We start from the raw sequence: 22,969 nt of genomic DNA on the forward strand, positions 1-22,969 counted from the left end.
ACACTATAGGGTTCTACACATGTTCTCTGAGAGCTTTGCTCGGATCTCAGGTACCACACAGAAGAGTGGAGCTGATGATGTGTACTCTGTACTGGGACGATGTTGCAGACACGCGGAAAGTGATGCAAGAACTCCATTATGGAGATTACCTCCTCCAAAGTGAGCTTCTTTTATTTCCCTCACTACAGACACTGGCCAGGACAACGTCCCTTGGTGATGATGTGACAATGGCCCCAAGCTGATGCAGCGTCTTTTTTTTCAGGTCCAAGTTTTGTTGTGTTTTGCAAAGTTCCGTGTTGGCTCAGCACAGAAGAGCCAACACATCAGGACAGGACTTGGCAGTCTCCCCCCCCTCAAGGAAGAGGGACACTCATTTCAGGACACAGATGTTCAGATCTTGGACAGGGATGATAAATGGTTTGAGAGAGGAGTGAGAGAGACCATCCACGTCAAAGTGGAGAAGCCATCTCTGAATAGAGGGGGTGGTCTGGGACATCACCTTTCTCCCATTTACAATCGTGTCCTTTCAAAACTCCCAAAAAGGTTGTCTCAGCAGATTAACCCACGTGATGTCTCTCATGCTAATGACCCTCATTAGCATACAAAGGTGTAACGCACATTTCAACGACCCCCTTTGACACCCCCACCGACAATCGTTGAGGAGTCGGAGGGGTTTCAACAACAGTCGTTGGAATGTGAACAGTACTGACCACACCCCACAGGGGTGGTAATCTGACCACACCACACAGGGGTAATTATCTGACCACACCCCACAGGGGTAACAAGCTGGGACAGGATCAGCCACTCTCTGAACTGAACAAGTCTCTTGGATGAGAGACGAAACGTCTTCAAGAACTTTCTTAATGTCCAGTGGATCGACTTAAACAGCTAATCATTATCAGCTTCATTAATAATTTTTTGTCAGTGACTAACTTTTGTGTTTTATACCTAAAATTATGGCCGCCATGTTGATCCACTAATTTCATGAGAACGACCCATGTCTTACTGGTTATAACGGGTTATAACCGATCTAACAGTCATGGTATTTTCTTCCTTAAATAAGAAAAGGGGTTTTGAATTATTTAACTCGAGTGACATCATCAGTTTGATAAATCACTGAAGGATTTGTGGCAAAAACATCTCGGTTTGTGTTTTAACCTCAAAAATCCTGTCGCTTTAGATCCAACCATCAAAAATCACCAACGTTATTAACGTTTCGTGTGAGTTACAGGTGTTGGTGATGAATGAAACGTTTCTACATAAAAAACATCAAAGACAGTACTGTAGTCCATTTTAGGCAGCGTTTCTTAAGATCTCGTTTCCGCTGAAATATCGCGAGATTTGGACGTTCCGCATGGCGGTGGTGGAAACATCAGCCGGCGCCATTTTGAAGAAATACTATAAAGTAAATTTATACATCAAACAACAGATAAAAGACTTCAAAGCACATGAAGCCGGCTGGGGGGTCGTTGGGGGGTTTCAATGGAATCAAAGCTTCAGTCACATCACCGGAAGTGTGAAGAGGAAACGCCACAGACTCGCGGGGCGCCATTGTGTCCGTGACAGCCCGCGGGAAGGTCGCGCGTCCTCCATTTTGTTCACGTGAAACGCGCGAGAAACCGTCCGCGTGACGTCAAAATCGTCACGCGGTATAAAAGCGAGGTCCCACCCGTTCGGGCTCATTCCGGGATTTGGTCGAAGGTAGGTGAAGTCTGAAACAACCACACGAGCGCTTTTCAACCGATTGTCCGTGTTTTACGTAACATTTGGCACCGAATGCGATGAAAACCCATGAAAAGGCGGCTGGTTCGTCTTCCTAACGCTGAACCTGCTCTGTTTGTTGTGTCTTTCCAGGTGTGAAACTCTTTGATGACGACTTGAACCATCGAGGACTTTTGAACAACCCAACTCAAATTCATGTTTTTTTCTTCAAGTAACGGACATTTGATTACTCTTTTTGCCTCCAGTTTGTTCCCGAAGGACAGGCTAGCGTGTAGCTCCCACAGCCCCACCCATGAGCAGTGTCAGTTGATGTTAAAACCATGAAGGTTGACGATAAAAAATTGATGAAATAAGAGAAATAAGTGCCTGAAAAAGCACGCTCTTATGTACCCGAGCCGCTGAGGATCTATATTATCAATAGTAAGTCGATTTTGAAGTTGGAATTAAATCCGAAGCTCAAATGAAATGAAAACTAAGCGTAGGCTCCAGGCTAGCTGCTAGCAGGATGAGCTCACACAGGAAAGCGGACGGAGACGCCCCGCTTCTTTGTGTGAGACGGATTGGACCCACTGCAAATAAAACAAAATGCTTTATTATAAAGAAAGAATTGTAGCATAATCGTAAAGTAATCATAAGCAATCTGTGCATAAAGATTGCCTTGTTTTGGTAGACCCCAGCCGCAGCTCATCAGGTCGGACTTCTTGCTGTCACAGTCGGTCTTCCAGGCGCTGCTTCCCCCGGAACGAACCGCAATCTGCGCATAAAGATTGCGTTAGTCTGGCGCCCGCGGACGTTTCTCCCGGTAAAATGTCGCTAAAAATCAGCTCAGTTCGGACAAAGCTGGCGGGGAGGACTGAACGCAGTCTGTGCGGGAGTCGCGAACATGTCGGACCGGGGGGGTTGTGGTTGTCGGGTTCCCCGGGGCCGGGAGGCTCCGAGGCTGGCCGCGGCCCGCCTGGAGCTCCGGTCGGACGGTCTCTCCCGCACTGAGGCAGAATAAGTGGCGGCTGGTTTGTGAGCTCCGGTGTGTGTGGCGGTGTGGGCTCCATCCCTTTGTTGCTCCAGACGACCCGTCGCTGAAGTGGTTAATGGAGGCAGGGCTTCAGCGCCAGGAGCCGCCATGTCCTCCCTGACGGCGGGCCGGCTCTTACGTAAGCCGGGCTGAAGCCAGGCTGAAGCTCCCCGGCTCATGTCTTCACTGCTTCCTGGTGCCATGTGCCAAACATATTGGTTCCCTAATAAGGGGAATTGATTTTTTAACCCTTTTTTTAAATTTTAATGCACTGATCCCCGTAGGGAAATTGGTAAACCACTTGATCCTGTCATGGAAGACGAGGCCAGGCTGTTGTGTACCTGAACCAGGGCCATGTTTAACACTGATGTTTGTGTGTGTAATCATTGTGACATTTACAGGAGTTGGGTAATTTGCGATGTTGTGGAGGTCTGAGACAATATAGACGACAGTTTCTCTGGTAAGCCCTGATTCCTCACCTCATGTTTCTGATGAGTAACTAGCACCAGAACCACGGTGTGTGAGAACCACACTGTGTGTGTGTCAAGTCGGCCTGTAAATCAACAGTGTGTTTGTGTGTGTGTTCAGTCCCTGAGCTGCTTTACTCTTCAGCAGAGCTCAGTCATCTCTAAAGACCTAATGACCTAGTTCTAATCATAGGCTTAGAAAGAAGGGTATTTAAATATTACGCAGCAGCGCTACAAAGTTAGTCTTCACATTAATGTATCGCCGCGTTCATCAGTGTCCCGTGATGCTGTTCCAGCGATGCTCTTAACTCATATTACTGTTCTTATTGCTTAGCAACAGGCGCAGGACAGTGGGCTGTCATCCGCTGACCTGTAGGTGATGATGTGGCCTGATTGGGCCCCCCAGGCTTGATAGCTGATCAGTGTAGACTAGCTTCAGTGTCAAAATTTATAGTCCAATGTAGATTAGCTTTAGTGTTTAATCTGTAGTACAATGTAGACTATTCTCAGTGTTTGATCTGTAGTCCAACGTAGACTGTTCTGTGTTTGTAGTCCAATGTAGACTATCTTCAGTATTTAATCTAGTCCAATATAACTATCTTCAGTATCTTAATTTATAGTCCAATGTAGACTAGCTTCAGTGTTCAAGTAGACTCGTCAGTGCCTTAATCTGTAGGCCAGTGTCTACTAGCTTCAGTGTCCTAATCTGTTGCCCGATGTAGACTAGCTTCAGGGTTTTAATCTGTAGTCCAGTGTAGGCTAGCTTCGGTCTCGTCACACATTAAGGGACAGATGAATGCACCCCAACCCCAACCTGTCACATCTTATCTACAGGCTGGCTCTATTCCAACTTTTCATCAGACCTTTGAATTAATTAAACTGGTTTCTATTGATCGTTGATTCTTGTGTTTCAGTTCAACATTTGCATCAATGTCAATGTTTGTGATGGATGTTTCATTAAAAGTTAGATAAAAAGTAACATCAATTGCAGATATTCTCTCTGGAAAATCTACTGTCAATAGAGTTCCCCTATTATTGTATTTAATTTCTCTAAAGATGACATTAATGTTATGTTTTGTCACCTTTATAAACAGTTGTAAATCATTTCCTGTGTGATCAAAGTTTAACGTACATATCATGAATGGGCCACATGCCAATAACATCTAACAGACACAATCCTACCTTGTAAGTGAAGACATGAACATGATGTGACTGAAGCCCACTCCAACAGCCTGTCTGGCTCCCAGCTGCCCTTGGACCACTTCTAAGCCGACACTGAAGCCTTGGTTTGCTGTTAGGGTCCAGGTTGGAGGTGTGGCTGGAGGAAACGGCGCCGCCTGTACGACTGTCCTCGTCCTTTGTGTGAACAGGACTGCTCTTTGTTCTGTCAGCCCGACTTGTCCTCCTCCTTGACCGTTGGGTAGATGAGTGTTGTGATCAGGAACATAAAGAAGCCCTTTGATGTGGTCAGTTTTTGAACCTTGTTGAGGGATCAGCTCTGATGAGAACTGGTTGGTGTCGAATGATGACTAGGAAGGACTCCTGTGATCTGTCTGGCGTTAGTCTTGAGGTTGACTGCTGTTGGGCTTGTTGGCCTGGGGTTGTAGAAATTTCGTGAGCTACAACAGGGTTTCTGGGAGTCCTGAACAAAAGTCTGTTCAGACCTTTGACTTTCAATTTGGCAGAAAATGGTCCCCTATAAAGAGCTTTTCTATTCCTTTGACCATAAAGTTTCCGTCTGGTGAGAAAATGTGGCCCGTCAACATCCCGTTCTATCGTTCCAGGTATGGCAGGAGGACTGGTGGATCCCAGAGAGATTCTGAAGGGAGTGGAGGCGTTGCTGGGAAAAGATGGAGAGTTGCGCAGCCTGGAGGGAGTCCCAAAGGTGTTCAGGTGAGCTAGCCCACCTGTGGCTTCATGGTAAAACTAGACTATAAGTTATGTGACGAACACAATAGCAACTGCCTCTTCTTCGTTTCAGCCTGATGAAGGCTTCGACCAAGATGGTCAGTAGATGTATGTATCTTAACATCCTGCTCCAGACCAAATCCCACGATGTTCTCAACAGGTAGGACTCAGCTGTCATCCTTTCTTATTACCCATCTAGTAATGAAGACTCTTACAGCATAAGTACTAGCGAATCAAGATTAGACATGTGAAGATTGTTGAAATGGACGTGTTTAATGGTGTTGTGAGAGTAGATTGGGTCAATGACGTGGTGTGAGCAGTGTGTTCAGGTCTGAGGCTTCATTCCGTTTCCATTGACGTGGTTGTTTTAAATATGTCCATCCAGGTTCATTCGGGTTGGGGGCTACAGGCTGCTCAACTCCTGGCTCACCTACTCCAAAACTACCAACAACACCCCCCTTCTGCAGCTCATCCTGCTCACGCTGCAGAAGCTTCCTCTGAAAGTGGATCACCTCAAACAGGTACCGTCCCGGTTCACCCGTTGCACCACACCACCACATGGCTTCATCATACCTTGACTTCATGCTTGTGTCTCTAACCAGAACAACACAGCCAAGCTGGTGAAGCAGCTGAGCAAGAGTGCAGAGACTGAAGGTAAGTTGGTTTTCACCTCAGAGATCCAGACTGGTGTGTGGACTGCAGCATCTCCAGCTGATGTTCTTATTATTATTTCTAGAACTGAGGAAGTTGGCATCTGTGCTGGTTGATGGCTGGATGACTACAATCCGTTCCCAGAGTGTCTCCAGCAGTAGCAGCTCTCCTGCAGGTAGAGACCGATCCGTTGACTTTTAAATGTCATCTTATAATGTGGTGAAGTCACTGACAGCCTGTGTTCATTCTGTAGAGAAGAGGAAGAAGAAAGAGGAGAGCAAGGTCCTGGTCAGGGATGTCAAGGAGAAGAGTGGCGATGAGGAGAAAAAGAAGGAGAAGCCTAAAGCTCATGCGCCCAGCCATGCAAAGATTCGCTCCATAGGTAACGCTTGCCCTGGTCGTCATGGTGACGTTGAAGCTGATTTTTTTTTAAAGGGTGGGCAGGAACCAATCAGTGTGTCGTGTGTTGTGTAGGGCTAGAGATGGACACCCCCAACCCTGCTCCTGCTAAGAAGACGCCTACGGCACCACAGTTGGGCGACAAGTACAACATCAAGCCTCCAGTCCTCAAGAGACCATGGTAGTGTGCCCCCCCCCCACTGCCGCATGCAGCACTGCGCCATCTAGTGGTGTATTTGTGCCAAAGCCATTCACGTTTCTGCCCTGAGGGGTTCGGGATACTGATGAAGTCAATCCACTGGTTGTAAGACTTGCATCTTAACGTCCAGTGGATTGACTTAAACAGCTTTTGGATAACCATGACCTGGATGACTGAGAACCTACACAGATACTGATGAAGTGTCTTTTGTTTTCATTGTCCTCCATCAGCACTGGTCCATCAGACGCGCCACCTCTGGAAAAGAAATACAAACCTCTAAACACCCCATCTAACGCCGCCAAAGAAATCAAAGTGAAGATCATTCCAGCGCAGCGTAAGTTCAGACCCTCCCTATGACAACTGTCCATGAGTTTTAGAGTGGTCATGTAGCATCTGAGAGTTAACTGCTGTCCTTACTGCAGCCATGGAGTGCACAGGGTTCCTAGATGCCCTGAATTCTGCCCCAGTGCCAGGGATCAAGATCAAGAAGAAGAAACCTGGCCCCACTATGACAGCGAATACCAAAGCAGTGTCGCCTACGTCTAACAAGGTACTGACTCGACTAAATGCTGTGGGAATGGGGCTTGTAGCGTCACAGGTTACAGAGGTGTACCCCGTTTAATCCTGGTGTCTCCTTGTTTTTCTCAGGCAAGTCCATTTGACAGCAAAACCTCAACGTATTCTTCGTCACCTGCTAAGCCTTCATCTCCTGAAGCCTCTGCCTCCACCATTCCTGCTGATGAAAAGCAGGAAGTGGAGCAGCCAGGGACCCCTGTTCCCTCCGAGGACCCAGAGGCTGCCGACAATGGTAGGGCCTTGTCACACTCACGTTGATTTGAAAGGATGCAGGCCTCCACAGCAGTGTTTCTGAGTCTAGTGTAGAGTTTGAGGGGAGATTGAAGTGCTCTTAGACTACCTGTGGAAGAAATGATTGTTTCTTCTTATATTCACACTGAAAACACACACAGGAACTTAAAATAGCAAGCAGCACAACATTACCTGTATTGTAGTCACTTGTGTAACCTGTATAACCAGTCTGGTAGAAAAGTTTACTTCATTCACTGAGATAAAGTCACATGGCACACTGAGCACAGAGTAGAGGGATTTCATGTTAGCTGCTAAGGGAGTAAACAGAAATGAGCAGCAGTAGACTGAACTTTAAGGTTGTAATGACAGATAACTGAATGCTTCTGGTGGCCTCAGCCTCAGGTGATAGTCATAAAGGTCCATGTTTAATCTGTTACGCTGCTGCCACAAGATGTGCTACCACTGACACACAACAGGAAGAGAGGCATTGCCCCAACTTTAGCACCTCAGATGGGATACAAGACAAGGACAAATGGAAGTTGTGCATTCTGGTACCTGGCTTAGAAGCGCCCCACAGTGTTTCATGTGTTCCTTGTACCCTCTTGCTTGTAGGTGAGAAGCCTAATGCTCTGGCAGAACCACGTGGAGAAGAAGAAGGTTTGACCAAGAAGGGCAAGAAAAAGAAGACTGTTCACTGGGCAGAGGAGGAGCAGCTCAAGCACTACTTCTACTTTGATTTGGATGAGACGGAGAGAGGTAAGGGTGCTGGGGAACCCGCTGTTGGACTGGTCAAAGATAACCGCTACCCAACATCTAATCAGAACAGAATGAATGAATGTTGGGAAGGAGACCACAGGATACTTGAACTATTCTACTTGGGAATCAACACAATCCTGACCAATAGAGTGCAATCCTCCCTTTCCCAACTGAGATCAATGGCGTCAGCCTTGTGGGTGCTGATTTTCATCCCAGCCACTTCTCATTGAGCAGTCAGATGTTTGTTTGACAAAAGAGGTCAATATCAGGACAGTATCATCCACAAACATCTGAGAAACAACCCTGAGTCCACCAAAATGACACCCCCGCCCCATGGTTGCACGTTAAATTCTGTCCATATAATGAAGAGTTATCAATATTTGCTTACAGATATCAGCTTTGTTGTATTCCATCTGTCACTGGGAACAAGTATAAGCTTTTATACAGGGTCCAATTGGTCCATGAATTTCAGAGAGAGACTCATACCAGCGTCTCTGTTGTCCCAGTCTTAGGTGGCTTCTGGTCTCCCTTTCTGAGTAACATTGTGCCAGGAAGAGTAGTTTTTTTTTTCTCCAAAGTATAAGAATATGATTCTCTAAATTAGTCCAGATTTGTTCAGTGCTTTAATACCAAAGAATGTCTTTCCTTCAACAATATGAATTGTTGGTATGTCTTATCCCCAGTCAACGTCAACAAGATTAAAGACTTTGGTGAGGCTGCCAAAAGAGAGCTGATGATGGACAGACAGACGTTTGAGATGGCCCGTCGGCTCTCCCATGATGCAATGGAAGAGAGGGTCCCCTGGACACCCCCTAGGCCACTTACACTGGCTGGCAGCCTGGTAGCGGCTGGAGCCAACAGCACGGAGAAGCTCACCCAGAGGGACCGAGAGATGGGTATCCTGCAAGAGATCTTCCTCAGCAAAGAAAGGTAGACATGAAGCCAGAACCGTCTGAGACTTGCAGATGATTGTAGGCTGTAGACATGGGTCATCTATTTGTGGCTTCTTCTAAGACTCAGTCATTCACTTAGAAGGTCAGTCTTCAGGGGTATTTTCATGTCTAATGACCTCTATCCTCCCCAGTGTGCCTGACAGCCCACATGAACCCGACCCAGAGCCTTATGAACCCATGCCACCTCGTCTCATACCTCTGGATGAGGTCAGTCCACCAGTACATTCAGTCTGCCAGCCCCTCTACCCTGTGTCGTTCTGCTTGTGCTTAATGTTCCACCTCTGCACTCCCCTCCAGGACTCCTCCTCATTGGACGATGGCTTCAGTGAGCCCATGGACACCACGTCTCAGCAGGGCTCTGTCATGGCTCAGACCGAAAACTCCAAGCTGCCCCCTGTCCTCGCCAATCTCATGGTCAACCTGAGCAACAGCTCCCGCAGTCCTCAGGCCTCCAACGCCACCAGCAACCCCGCGACTCCGTCTGTCAACGTGCAGGAGTTGATCTCCTCTATCATGGTAACTACGCAATCTCATTGTTCCGGTCGTTAAGAGATGTGTTGTGAGTCGTGCAGTGACTAACTGAAGCTCTGTGACCACCAGGGGGCTTCTGGTAACCAATCCACTGAAGACTTGATCAAGCAGCCTGACTTCTCAGACAAGATCAAACAGCTTCTGGGCTCCCTGCACCAGAACCAGAGCCAGAACCACGGTGGACCTCCCCCAGGTAAACTCAGTCCAGCTTCTTAAACGACAGTATTTTCCGCACTACAAGGCGCACTGGTCTATAAGGCACACCTTCAATGAAGGGCATATTTCAAATGTCTTTCCACATATAAGTCGCACTGGATTATAAGGCGCACTGTTGGTTATCGAGAAAATTAAAGGCTTTACGATGCGCCTTATAGTGTGGAAAATACTGTACACACAACCTTGTGTTACATCGACTATTTGTGGTTTTCCTGTTGTCTGCTGTTGTTTGAGGGTCTTGCTCGTGTCTCCCCAGTGAACCAAGGTCTGCTGGGCCACAGTCCCGGTATGAACAGCATGAACAACATGAACATGCACATGCAAATGCCCATGAATGGCGGCTACCCACCCAACAACAGTCCCAACGGGCCTCGATTCAACCACCCCCCACCTCCCCATAACCACGGTCCACCCTTCAATGCCGGTGGAGGCCCACGAATGATGGGACCACCACCGGGCCAGGGTCGGGGAGACAATGGAAACTACTGGGGAGACGAGTCTTTGAGAGGAGGACACCACCGAGGAGGTCACTTCCACCGAGGAGCCCGGGGCCGAGGAGGAGAGCCAGGCTTCAGGGGCCGAGGGCGTGGAGGGCCCAGAGGTGGACACAGCAACATGAATGGTACGCTGCTGTTTGTCATGGTTGTATCAGTTGGGATGTCCTTCCTAGATGTACAGCCCGATTTAAAGCTCCAGAAGAGATGAAGGAAGGACTTCCTGCATTCACAACGTGTTGGGGATCCTGATGGCTGTTGTGTCTAACTCTTGTCTTCTTTTGTCCTGTCAGACATGTCCAAGAGGCCTGTGTGTCGTCACTTCATGATGAAGGGAAGCTGCAGGTACGAGAACAATTGTGCCTTCTACCACCCTGGAGTCAATGGACCTCCACTGCCCCCCAACCACCCTGCTATGAACCAACACAACCAGCACCCACAGCACGGACACTAGGCGTCACTGCTGCTGACCTGGAACCCTGGAACTTGCGTTGCGTTGGACTCTAGACATCATTTCAGATCCATACAGGTGTTCTCCACTCTGAACTCTGTGAAGTTATTGTGTTCTCGACTGACGTGAAGCACCTGAGGACAGCAGAGGGAACGAGGGCTGAGCTGGTCCCCAGTGGTACTGTGGGGTTTTTAATGTCATTTTAGCAGTGATACTGAAAGCAGCCACTACACCCGACCTACCGGTACATGTCTGGGTCGCTGTCCCGCCGTGCACCCACACAGATGGATGGTTCCTCAATCAGAAAGCTCTCCACACGACTGAATCCCTTTTGATTGTTGGCCCTAGAGAGCACTTTATAAGAGTTTAAGGCTGGCAGAATACAGCTACTATTTAATCAAAGGAATCTGAAGAAGACAGCAAACTTTATTTCTCCAATTCCACAAATCCTAAAGGTGGACAGATCCAACTTCCCTTTCTCTGACAGCTGCTGTTTCATGTGATCATTGAGAAGGAGTGACAACAGTGTTCGTCATATTTAAGCTTTCCCTTGCAGCTCAGCCACAGTCCGCTCCGTGTTGGTGTTCAAACATCTGTGGTCTTTCAGAAGAACCAAGGTGCTGCTGCTGCTGCTGCTGTCTGGACCCAGGATGGGTTCGACGTTCCGTGTTAGGAGATTCCGAGTGTTTTCTGTGAAAACTAGGACCTGACTTCTCCACTGGGACTGATCAATGTATGGTTTGTGTTGCTGCCTCCACCCCCTCTTTTTTTTTAAATTTTTGATACAGACTGGAAAATGTTGATGATCCCTTGGAAATGGGTTTTTGTCTGTATGAAATCTTTGTATTCATGTGTTTGTATAAATACAGAATACACATTACTCCACCTGTCATCATTTCATTTAAATTGTTTTGTACCAGTGTATTAAATAAATGTACAAATGTAAATTGTGCTGTATGTTCCTTTAGAGGAGGACTACTTATGACAGGTACCTGGGATCAAATGAAAATGTTGGTATGTTGTTGGTGCATATTAAAGGAGACATCTAGTGTGTTGGGGACACCACAAGTTCAGTGGGTTATTGCTCAAGAGAAGCAACATCCAGATCCTGGCAAATATTCTGAATGTTAATTTCATGAAGTTACCGTTCTTAGCTCTGTAAATCACATTGCTTCTACATTGAGCACTAAGTTCTCATAAAACAGACATTTTCCATGTCTTCCCACTGAACAGCATGTTTTTCATGTATTTTCAGTGCATTCTGAAAAGCACGCATCCTGTGGACGTTCAACCACTGACTGGGATATGTTCTGTTTTGAGCCTGTAGGTGGCACTGTGGTACTGCCATATATGATCTGCAGTCAACAGCTCAGTAGAGGAAAATGCCAAACATCAACCAATATGCAACCCAACCAATATGCAACCTTTGCTTGTCAGGATTGACTAATCTACCACCGTAATAGTCCAATCATTTTGTGTAGTATAAAACATTCTGTTCCCATGAGTTGTGTTGGATAAAGCCACCAGAGCTTGAAGCCTTTTGCCTGGGGTCTGATTTCTTAAGTTTTTCTGAACTGGGATCTAGTATAATAATCTCAAATAGGAGGGGGCAGGGTACACACTGGACGGGTCACAGGTCTTCACAGGGCCAGACAACCAATCAGCTAACGTTCACATCTTCACAAGTGTGGTGGGAGGATGCTGGAGAACCTGGAGGGAACCCCATACCAACATATCAAACTGAGATTGTGAACATTCATTCATCTTATCTGCTTCTTCCACTTCTTCCTGCTGTTCCCCAGGATCGGTTTATTCTTGGACATGTTCTTCCTTTCCAGAACTGTCTCCACAGAGTCCAGGTTCTGACCAGTCACAGAATCAGCCCTGTGGATGAGTCTGTTCAAGCGTTCCATTTCCCTCTTACTGGCACCACCAACCCAACACACAGGTGTACGGCAGCACACTGGACAGGACAGACTAGTAGAACATTTGAAGGAGCTCAGAGCAGATGTTGAAGGAGGACAGTCTCTTCAGGAAGTACATCCTACTCTGCTCCTTTTGTACACACAGTTCAAGTTGGTAGACCAGTCCAGTCTGTTATCCAGCTGCAGCACCAGGTACTTACATTGTTCCACCACCTACACCTCCCTGCCCTCAATGACCACCAGCTGGAAAACCAGAACCATCTCCTTTGTCTTGGAGATGTTCAGCAGGAGCTCAGTCTGTTGACACCACTCCATCAAGTCCATCACCATTCTTCTGTACTCCCTCTCCTTATCCTCACTGATACATGCCATGGCAGCACAGAACATGGACCGTTCAGATTCAATTTGCCCCACCACCCTGGAATGAGGATCAAGGCTTTGCCAAAGGTGGGAGTTGTAGACCAATTCAATTGGGTCCTCAGCCAGATGTAGCAGGAAACCCTCACTATCCGTTCGAGCCTCCCATGTCTGTCCAGCATTTTCATCTGCTGCCTGATCAAACTCACCACCAGGTGGTGATCAGCTCACTGCTCAGCTCCTCTCATGACCCAAGTGTCCAGAATAAATGGCTGATTTGTCTACAAAGTCGATCACTGATCTCAAACCTACGCTGTCCTGGTACCAGGTGTACATGTGGACACCCTTATGCTTGAAAATGGTGTTTGTTATGTCAAATGAAGTTATTTAATTTGTATAGCATATTTAAAAGCACAACAGCTGACCGGAAGTGCTTTACAGTGTCACGGCCCCTGGGCCTTGGTCCTTCCAGGTCTTTACTTTGTGTTGCAGGTCCACAGCTGAGCGGGATCATCATCAAGTAACTGGGAACACCTGATCGGTACTCCCAGGTTATTTTGATTACTGCCACGATGTTTTATTGTATAGATTTGCTGTTAATGCGTTTAATAAACCTTTGTTATCTTTTGGAGCCACCCGCCGTACGTCTCCTTTTGTTTGTTTACGAGCCGGTCGTAACAACAGGCATAACAAGGATTGATTAGCCTTTTGGTTAAGATGAAGTGTAGTATCTAATCAGTTTAATATCGGATAGTTCTCTATCTGATATTAAATCGATTTTTACATCCCACTTCAAAGTGGTGATGTATTGTAATTGTCAGCATTTGTGTGTTCGTCCATTTGTCCATTAGTCTGTTTGTCCATCCGTCCGTCCATTAGTCCACCAAATATTCTCACAGCCGTTGCAGATAGAAAGATGACATAAAAAGCCCATTACTCGGGCGGCAAAGGGGATGAAAACGAGATGATGACCTTGACCTTGAGAAAACTGGATCAAGGTCAAATTTTAACTTTTGTACACTCAGGAACTGGATAAGATAGAAAGACACGGGAGAAGGCCAGTGTGAGTAAAGATCATAGATCAAAGCTAATGCTTTGATCAATGACAGTGGGTCAGAGCTTTCAGCTTAGGTCAGGGTAAAATTTTGAAGTCAGGGGTTTTGTGGGATGTTGTAGTCTGTGACTGCATTGGTTTACCCTGACATACAGTATATAGGAAGTATAGCAAGAATAAAAGGGGGTCAAGAACTGAACTTTGAGGGATGCCAAATCCCATATCCACTGGAGAAGAGGAGTCATTACTTCGTTCCACAGAGACAGTGTGTTTAGTTAAATAGGATTTAAACCCTGTAGTCCAGCTCTATTTACTAGGTGATCAATAAGAAGACCATCATCAACGATGCTTTTCAAGGAGGATGAGCAATATACTTGATCCAGAACCAACTACAGAATAAAACTGCTTTTTATACAGAATGTAGAAATTGGTCTCAAATTACTAGGGTCATATGTTCTAATACATAAGCAGAGAAATGAGGAACTATGAGTAAGCCCAGAGCAGCCCACTGCCTCTCACCCGGGAAACTCCAGCAATATAGAGGGTCCAGCTGCCATTGAGACGGGGTTGGGACTGCCAAGGGACTGCCCAGTGCACACTGCACCAGATCCGGGGTACCTCTGTGCCACAGGAGACCCCACCAGGGGCAAATTACGATTACAAATTGTCCCAGAAATGACAGCTTCTAAACTCATTTGTCTATTCATACCCCTCCACCACGGTAAGGTGGTTCTATTCTATTCTATTCTATTCTATTCTATTCTATTCTATTCTATTCTATTCTATTCTATTCTATTCTATTCTATTCTATTCTATTCTTTCAATATTATTGGAATTGTTAGAATTTCATACCAAAGTCATGTTGCTTCAAATAGTGGACAAGCAGCTTAATAGTATTTGGTTAGATGTTACACTATGTCTTGCTACAACCTCAGGGGGTTTTGAAGTTTAGTTCTGATTTAATAGGTATCTGTTTGTACTATGAAGCAATTTCATCCCAATGAGTGTTTAATCGACTGATTAAGTCTTAATATAGTGGATGCTTGAAGGCATTGAACTCAAACATACATGAATGAACACAGTGACCGGAGCTAACGGTTGCCGACAGATGGTCTAGGTAGTTGACACACTGTGGTGGTATTCCTCAGCTTTATCTGACTCAGGTTAATTGTGATGTTCTGGTGTACCGTAAACCAGGAAGTTGCATCCTATTTGTGCATTCTGACCAATAGCAGCATCTGTGTTATCAGGGCAGGGCTGAGTGCAGCTGATGAATGGGAAGGGTTCATAGGAGCAGCCAACCCTGCCCTTTAGTTTAAATATTGACCCTGGCACTGTGACAACACTCCATGAAGGGAGAGGAGGCAGTGAAAGCTGTGAGGAAAGACTGGAAGTTAAGGACACCTCAGCACTAGACGTCTGCCACATCCTGGTTACTTGTCAGCATCTATTAGAGATTTAGGAGGCTTAAACAGACCGATGCATGGAGCACAAACAGATTTAACATGATGGAATGGTTCATCAAACATTTAGATGCCAACACAGCGTTAAGTCTGCTAATGAGCTAAAAATACATTCAGTAGTTCCATCTCACTGGAAGGTGCAGGCATAAAAGTAACGTGATGGTTGGCAGGATTGTTTAACATCACGTCTTCACACCAGAATTTTCTCCAAGCTGTTTGCTGTATGTTACGTGTTCATGGAGAGAGAGGATTGATCCCAGTCACATGACCAAAGGTGCAACGTCACTTTCTTATCTCTGGTCTGAGTGGACACCTTCATCATGTGCCATTCTGTTGATATGGTTGGTGACTGCTGATGTTTAGGAGGATAAAGTTAGGGACTCTTCTCTACATGTCTAAGACTCCTACATGTCACAGGGTCTCCATTTCATGAGACTTGTGTGATGCATGATGACTATGACCAAAAATAGGTCAAGGTCAAATTTCAACTTTTGTACTCATAGTGGATTTTTGGAAGGCAGTCATGTGATACGACATGGCTGATGGCATCCTGAAGTGCGCTACGTTCTGTGGGTCTCTGACTTCTGTGAGACACAAAAGTGCTTTAAACAGTCTATCAGAGTGTTTTAAAGGTAATACAGATAGAAGGTGGTTTAATATCAGTATGGGGAGGGTTTATAAATGTTTAAATAACCGTAAATAATAAGATAAATAGTTTGTCGCTCTATCGCGGAATTTGTTAATCGCGTGTGGTTCCTGGAACGCATTAATCGCGAGGAATGAGGGATCACTGTATACCCTTTTAGGTACACATCTCTGAAACCTGATGAGATATAATCACAAAACAAAAAGCAACATTTTCAGGAAGCCAGAGGCACAAAAATGTGTAGGTCAGGGTAAAATGTTGAATTCAGGGGTGTCGCGGGATGTTGCAGTCTCTGACTGCGTTGTTGGAACTGTATTGATGCCAGCCAGCCAGACAGCCAGACAGACAGACAGACAGCCAGACAGACAGACAGACAGACAGACAGACAGACAGACAGACAGACAGACAGACAGACAGACAGACAGACAGACAGACAGACAGACAGACAGACAGACAGACAGACAGACAGACAGACAGACAGACAGACAGACAGACAGACAGACAGACAGACAGACAGACAGACAGACAGACAGACAGACAGACAGACAGACAGACAGACAGACAGACATTCGTCCTATACCTAAGGAACCCTTAAGGTACAACGTTAGGTTAAGTATCCTGCTCAAGGATATCTGGTATATTCTGAAAGGACATTCATTTGGGCTTTAAGTGGGACATAAATTTTAATTGTGGAAGGAAAATTGGAGAAATTAAAGGATATATATGATTTCAATAATATAATGCCTTCAAAGAACCACTTAATAAAACAATGGTGTATATAATAAATCCAAATACTAAAGAAAAAGATTGAGTTTAAATCAATACCGTATACGGTGTTTGTCTTATGATGTGGTCATTCAAACTAAAAGAAGATGCTACGTACATACGGTTCATTTGTTATTCAGTCGGTTTAGTAATAGTTTTTTTTACATTAGAGATTTGAAACTTTATTTTTCATCTGCTCTCTAGCCCGCCACTGTCTTCTGCGCACTCCCTGAAAAGTGATTCAGTACAATACGTAATCATCCAAATTATCCAGAAAAGACAAGTCAAAAATATTCAGTCCGCCTTTTTTATCTTTAACAATTGTCCCTGTCTTGTGATTTAATGTGTTGCTTTCTACTTATTTTTTGTAAAGCAGACAAATTTGGCAAAGTGGGAAGAAGGAGTCATTGCGTATGTTTTTGGTGACTGGTGTGGGTGGTAGAAGAGTTCTGTGTCCGGGATAAAGGCAGTGCAGTGAAAGGGCTGATTCACTGGCCAGGCAGCAGCAGGGTTGTCAGGAGGCCCAGACAAAGGAACCATTCATATGAGAGCAGCTTGTTGAGCCCCAACGCAGGACACACAACACCATTAGGATTTTTCCAGATAAACCTATCAGAAAATTTACACAAATTCTACTTTGAATTTCACTAAATGTGTGCTCAGTGTAATGTAGAGCTTGGTTTAATCAAAAGAAAACAGATTGTCATGTGTTCAAGTCTTGTGATTCCTAAACAACTTTCCTTTATTGGGTTAGTACTACTACACACTGCAGTCACCAAAATCCTACAATCCTGTATAATGTATGAATAATATTCTTTTAATAATAAAAGTGAGTAACCACTAAAACCAGTGAGACTGTAATATTCACTAGTGTTACCGTTACTGGTGTTACCGTTACTGGTGTTACAGTCTCACTGGTGTTACACTCACTGATGTAACAGTTTCACTGATATTACAGTCTCACTGGTTTTACGGTCCCATGAGTGTTACACTTACTGGTACAACAGTCTCACTAGTGACACAGTTTCATTGGTGTTACAGTCACTACTGTTACAGTCTCTCTTGTGTTACAGTAACTGGTGATACAGTCTCACTGGTGTTACAGTAACTGGTGTTACTCTCTCACTGGCATTACAGTCACTGGTGTTACAGTCACTACTGGTGTTACATTTATTGATGTAACAGTCAGTAGTTTTACAGTTATTGGTGCTACATTTACTGGTGTTACAGTCATTAATGATGCAGTCTCACTGGTGTTACATTCACTGCTGTTAAAGTTACTGGTGTTAAAGTTACTGGTCTTACAGGTACTGGTCTTACAGTTACTGGTCTTTCCTGTTCAAGCTGGGTGCAGTCCATAGATTAAAAAAATAAAATGGAACACCAGTTATATATTGTACAGCACCAGAGGACAGAAGGTTGTAATATGTTCATAGTGAAACAATTACACACATGGTTAAAAAAATCAAAAATACAATTTTGTTATTGTGTGGCTTAAATGACAACATTTGTACCACCTACAACCATCTAGAGAAACACAGAGGCTAGTCATTCATTTGTTGGGGAAACGGCATCACCACACATATAAGAATTACTTTCTTTTTTTCAACCTTGGAAACCCCACAATTTGGGACACTGTAGGGTGAATTGATTAGTGGATTTGTGTCGCCCAGAATCTGCTCCAGTGTGTAAAGACTGTCGCTATGAAACCTGGATGTCAAACACAATGCTTTGTTCATCGTCATGACTGAATAAATATGTTGACTTTGTAGGATAGACTGTTCAGTTGTACGTTTATATCCTGAGCCAATCACAGAGAGACCAATCATCTAGCCGCTGATCACGTTCCATAACTATACTTAACGCTGACTTGTCCTTGGGTCCAAGCCAAACCTGCAATCTCACCTACATTACAATATCTGTGTGAAAAATATAAACCCAACTTAGTCATGTCTTAACATGTGTTAATATGTCTTAAAAAGGTTAAATGCAATACAATTGAATGATAAAAGTCTGTTTATTTCCCAGGTGTGCATTAGACCTACTTCAATCAAATAAATTAAATAAATTAAAATATAATGAATGAATTGAACCCTTAAAACTGACAGACATTAAATCTTTCTTTAAACTATATTTGGTCATGATTCCTTTGCTGTGACTAAGTAAGAAAGGTTTCATGTTACATGCATATGAATCAGCTTGTGTTATATGTTTATCTTGTAGCTTCATCCTCCTAACATAAAATACAAGGATCAAACATAGTGATGGTGGAGGCACTTATGTTACCTAGAGGGGTTTGGTCCGGAGCCACAGTCGTCACTGTGGCATTCACTGTGGCAATAGGAAGAGGGCGGGCCCATGGAGAACAGGTGTTTATATGCAGGACAGGTGAGAGAAGGGACAAAGCAGATCCTGGAGCCGTGGTCCACCTACTTTCTCACCCGACTGGTCAAGAACAGGTAAGATTCAGAGCTTGTCCCATACTCGTCAGACAGATCGTAAAGAACTGATTTATTCCAACTTAAGTATGTAAATGCTTTTTACCTGTAACTGTACTGGCTATAAAATTACTCTATTAATTATTTGAAGTTCAGCAAAGTAAAAATGAAGATGGAGGTCGCCTACCTAACAAAGAACTCTTCAAACCATTTCAGTCTGTTCAAAAGTGAACAAACTCATCTTAATTTTGTGATTGTTGAAAACACAGTGGCACAGCTAAATGTGACACAGCTCCATGTCTTCCTTCAAAAGCATGAATGGATGCTCTTTGGTGTCAAAATAAGTAAAGGTTTGCATTTCAGTTATCCTATAGTACATGGTAGTTTTTATTTACTTCTTTTACTTTGAGTTCATCCATAGTGACATTCACGTGTCACTATGTAATGATCATTGGCTCTATAAACTCTCAAAATCTGTGCCCAATTCCACAGACTTCCAACATTGTTAATAACTTTTTACAAATAAATATCATGAAGAAAAAGGCATTGTTAGCTGCCCTGACAGTATTATTAAGGTCCAATACAACCATAGTGGTGGTCCATTTGAAATGTACCGTTTTCTTCCTGTTTGCCTGACAAACACAATGCTAGAAAGGCTTGATGTAATCCTTTAAAGGAGGAGGACAAACATCCCTCCTTTCTTGACTGATGTCGTTTTGATACATTCATTCCAGCCTTAGTTTGAAGATTTGATCCACTTGATTTGTTCTCCAACTGTTTTGTTCATCATGTCCCAGGAAGCCTGTAAAATGATTAGAGGAGTGTTGTCGATGCTCTTGGTCCTGGTGACTGTATCCTCCACCTTAGCAGCTTTTTACATCCCCAAAACTGGAAAGAGGATCCCTCAGACTCTGTCCAGAGGTCCGTAAGCATCACCAGCATCTCTGACGGTGAATTCTGGTGTGATGTCATTGAACTGATGTCTGGGTCTGTCCAGGTTGGGGTGATCAGCTGATTTGGGCTCAGACTTACGAGGAGGGGCTATACTGGTCCAGGTCAAGGTAATGAACAGTTTGGCATTGAGATGTTGTTTTAACTGTCACTGAAGCTTCTTATTGATTATAAATCAAATTGATTTGTGTTTTAGAAGCAAACCTCTGATGGTCATCTTCCACCTGGACAACTGCCCCCACAGCCAGGGTAAGTGTGCAGATTCCTGGGGAGCAGCCCTATAAGCCCTATAAGTTGAATTAAGAGCCAAAGCTATTAATAGAGTTGTGTTTGCTGAGGTGTGATGTCACACCTCCCTGACTGTCGTACAGCTCATGAGAACCTGTTGTACCTCTTGCAGCACTGAAAAAGGCTCTTGCTGAAGACTACGAAATCCAGAAAAATCTGGATGAGGACTTCATCGTCCTCAATCTGGTGGTAAGTTACAGGACCTGAAGCTAAAGAACACGTCAGTCTCTCTCAACCTTCATTAGTTCCAAACTAGTAGCAAGAAAATAATTTAGATTAGTCGTAATGATGTTTTATTGTCTGCAGTCATTATTTGGACTAGTCAAATAAGGATGACATTAATGTGATATCAGCACTGACACCTTTCTGGGCCCGATGATTCAAAGACTGACATAGATATCAGAGTCTCAGTCAAAAGGAAGTTTGCTTGGCTGCCATCTTAATTTAAGATTATTCTACTAATTTTTGATAATAAGCTGTTGCAATAATCAGAAGAGTTCTGACAGAAAATGCAAGACTATCATACGTAAGATTGGCTTTATATTAAAAGGCTTCACAGTGGGTGTTTGAGGTGTCTGATGTTTTGTCTCTTACAGTATGAAACCATAGACAAACATCTCTCTCCTGATGGACAGTATGTTCCCAGAATCCTGTTTGTCGGTAAGACGTCCAACACATCTCTGTCATCAGTCAGGAGGCCTTAGGCCAATGACATCCTATGACATCACATTCCACATTCACGTTTTATTGGGTCCGTTGCTTCCTTTCACACCACGCCAGGACACTATGACAACATCTGGACACGCATAAAGATTGACCTGACCTGTAAATTATTGAACGTCACATTAAAGGTCTATGAAGTCCAATAAATCTCAGCAAACAATGATAGAAAGAGCTAAAATTACTGGTCATCATGTAATCAAACAACAGATTTGCTTTAATGTTTACTCAATGATATAAACCTTATAGATTCATTTTTCTGTCTCATTTTTAATGATCATTGTTTTCATTTGCTGTTGTTTATTGTGTGACTCAAACTGGTGTTTAGTTGTCAGACTAAATACAAGAACACAAAAAAAATCTATTTAGCTGTTTTCTTAAAACAGTAATGACGTGATAGAATTTGCCTGATTTACTACATGTACTGCATGTACTTCAGTTCTGTGGGTTCTACAAGTACTTTTGAACTCTATAGACTGCATGTATTGCATGTACCACATGTACGTCTATACTGTATGTACTGCAGTACATCTGTACTATCAGGAGAACGTGAAGGGTTGTGATTGGTTAATGATATACAGTATTTTCTGCACTATAAAGCGCACTGGATTATAAAACGCACCTTCAATGAATGACCCTTTTAAAGTCTTTTTCATGTATAAGGTGCACTGAATTATAAGGTGAACTATCGGTTTATGAGAAAATTAAAGGATTATATGTGTGCTATAGACAGGATGTGCAGAGATGCAGTCTTCCTCGAACCTTCATGATTCACCCCCACCACCATCATTGTCTCCACAGACCCCTCCATGACAGTCAGGGCTGATATCAATGGTCGCTACTCCAACCGAATGTATGCCTACGAAGTGAAGGACACTAAACTCTGTACGTAACAGGTTCAATGTCTGGTAGCAGCATTAGCATTAGCATTAGCGTACCTGAAACACAGACACATTAAATGTTTCCTACTTCTTTCTCAGTGCTGAGCAACATGAAGAAGGCCAAGAAGCTCCTGAAGCCTGAACTGTAATCCACCTGTGAACCTCATCCAATCACCACAGCTTCAGAGTGGATTCTTTAAGCCCTGGAACCTGGAACTCCAGCTTTACTTAGTTGTGACTTGTTGAAATTTATCCCTAATTTCTACCTTTGTTATTACTGTTGTACATCCGGAATGTCTTTTGAATAAAATGGAATCCATTCAAGATAGATCATCTGACGTTTTGATTTAGCGATACATCTCAGAAGAGTACAGTAGTACCTTGAGATACGAGTAACTTGACATGAAGTTTTTTGAGATGCAAGCCGTCACTCTGTCCATATATTTGTTGGCGATATGAGTAAAAATCCAATATACGAGTCGCGCTTCAGGATGCCAGTCGGCATCAATTTGACTGAAGGCAATACATAGTCCAGCTGCAGATAGTGGATAATTTATATTTATTTCATAATAATTATTGAGGGGTGACACGGTGGCGCAGTGGGTAGCGCTGTCGCCGCACAGGTTCGAGTTCCGCTCTGTGTGGAGTTTGCATATTCTGCCCGTGTTCATGTGGGTTCTCTCCAGAACCCCGTGACCCACAACAGAGGAAGAAATGAGTGAATGAATGAATGAATAATTATTGATGGGCTTTAAATTAATTTGCCTTCATATGATAATTAGCAAATAAAATACTATAAGACATTAATCGTGAAGCCTTCGCTGTGGCTCTGGAGGTGGCCTGGTGGATCTGATCTGTGTTCCATTGATTGTTCTGATCTGAGTTCGACTATTTAGGCTGTATAAGAATATTGTG

The 22,969-nt window shown here is 44.2% G+C and overlaps 2 protein-coding genes across 3 annotated transcripts; both read left to right on the forward strand.

Moving 5' to 3' along the window:
- The first annotated feature begins 1,445 nt into the window (after nucleotides 1-1,445).
- Nucleotides 1,446-13,483, forward strand: ppp1r10 (protein phosphatase 1, regulatory subunit 10). 2 transcript variants are annotated; one of them, XM_068333840.1, is made up of 19 exons: nucleotides 1,446-1,701; nucleotides 1,855-2,142; nucleotides 4,986-5,094; nucleotides 5,183-5,269; nucleotides 5,495-5,630; nucleotides 5,712-5,763; nucleotides 5,846-5,935; nucleotides 6,014-6,142; nucleotides 6,235-6,340; nucleotides 6,589-6,692; nucleotides 6,781-6,908; nucleotides 7,007-7,166; nucleotides 7,778-7,921; nucleotides 8,605-8,851; nucleotides 9,006-9,081; nucleotides 9,172-9,390; nucleotides 9,475-9,598; nucleotides 9,878-10,243; nucleotides 10,409-13,483. In XM_068333840.1, exons 3-19 carry the CDS (start codon nucleotides 4,988-4,990, stop codon nucleotides 10,567-10,569), a joined length of 2,436 nt encoding a protein of 811 aa, XP_068189941.1. In that variant the 5' UTR covers nucleotides 1,446-1,701; nucleotides 1,855-2,142; nucleotides 4,986-4,987; the 3' UTR covers nucleotides 10,570-13,483. The 2 variants fall into 2 exon arrangements, with proteins under 2 accessions (XP_068189941.1, XP_068189940.1); XM_068333839.1 differs by lacking the exon at nucleotides 1,446-1,701 and having other exon boundaries at nucleotides 1,710-2,142.
- A 5,648-nt stretch (nucleotides 13,484-19,131) lies between these two features.
- On the forward strand, nucleotides 19,132-22,382 carry agr2 (anterior gradient 2). The gene is made up of 8 exons (XM_068333328.1): nucleotides 19,132-19,235; nucleotides 20,012-20,135; nucleotides 20,212-20,275; nucleotides 20,362-20,414; nucleotides 20,566-20,642; nucleotides 21,050-21,113; nucleotides 21,975-22,058; nucleotides 22,154-22,382. The coding sequence occupies exons 2-8, from the start codon at nucleotides 20,024-20,026 to the stop codon at nucleotides 22,201-22,203; spliced, it is 504 nt and encodes a 167-aa protein (XP_068189429.1). The 5' UTR covers nucleotides 19,132-19,235; nucleotides 20,012-20,023; the 3' UTR covers nucleotides 22,204-22,382.
- The last annotated feature ends 587 nt before the right edge of the window (nucleotides 22,383-22,969 follow it).

This window comes from Antennarius striatus, chromosome 14 (genome assembly GCF_040054535.1).
Source record: "Antennarius striatus isolate MH-2024 chromosome 14, ASM4005453v1, whole genome shotgun sequence".
Lineage (NCBI taxonomy): Eukaryota > Metazoa > Chordata > Actinopteri > Lophiiformes > Antennariidae > Antennarius > Antennarius striatus.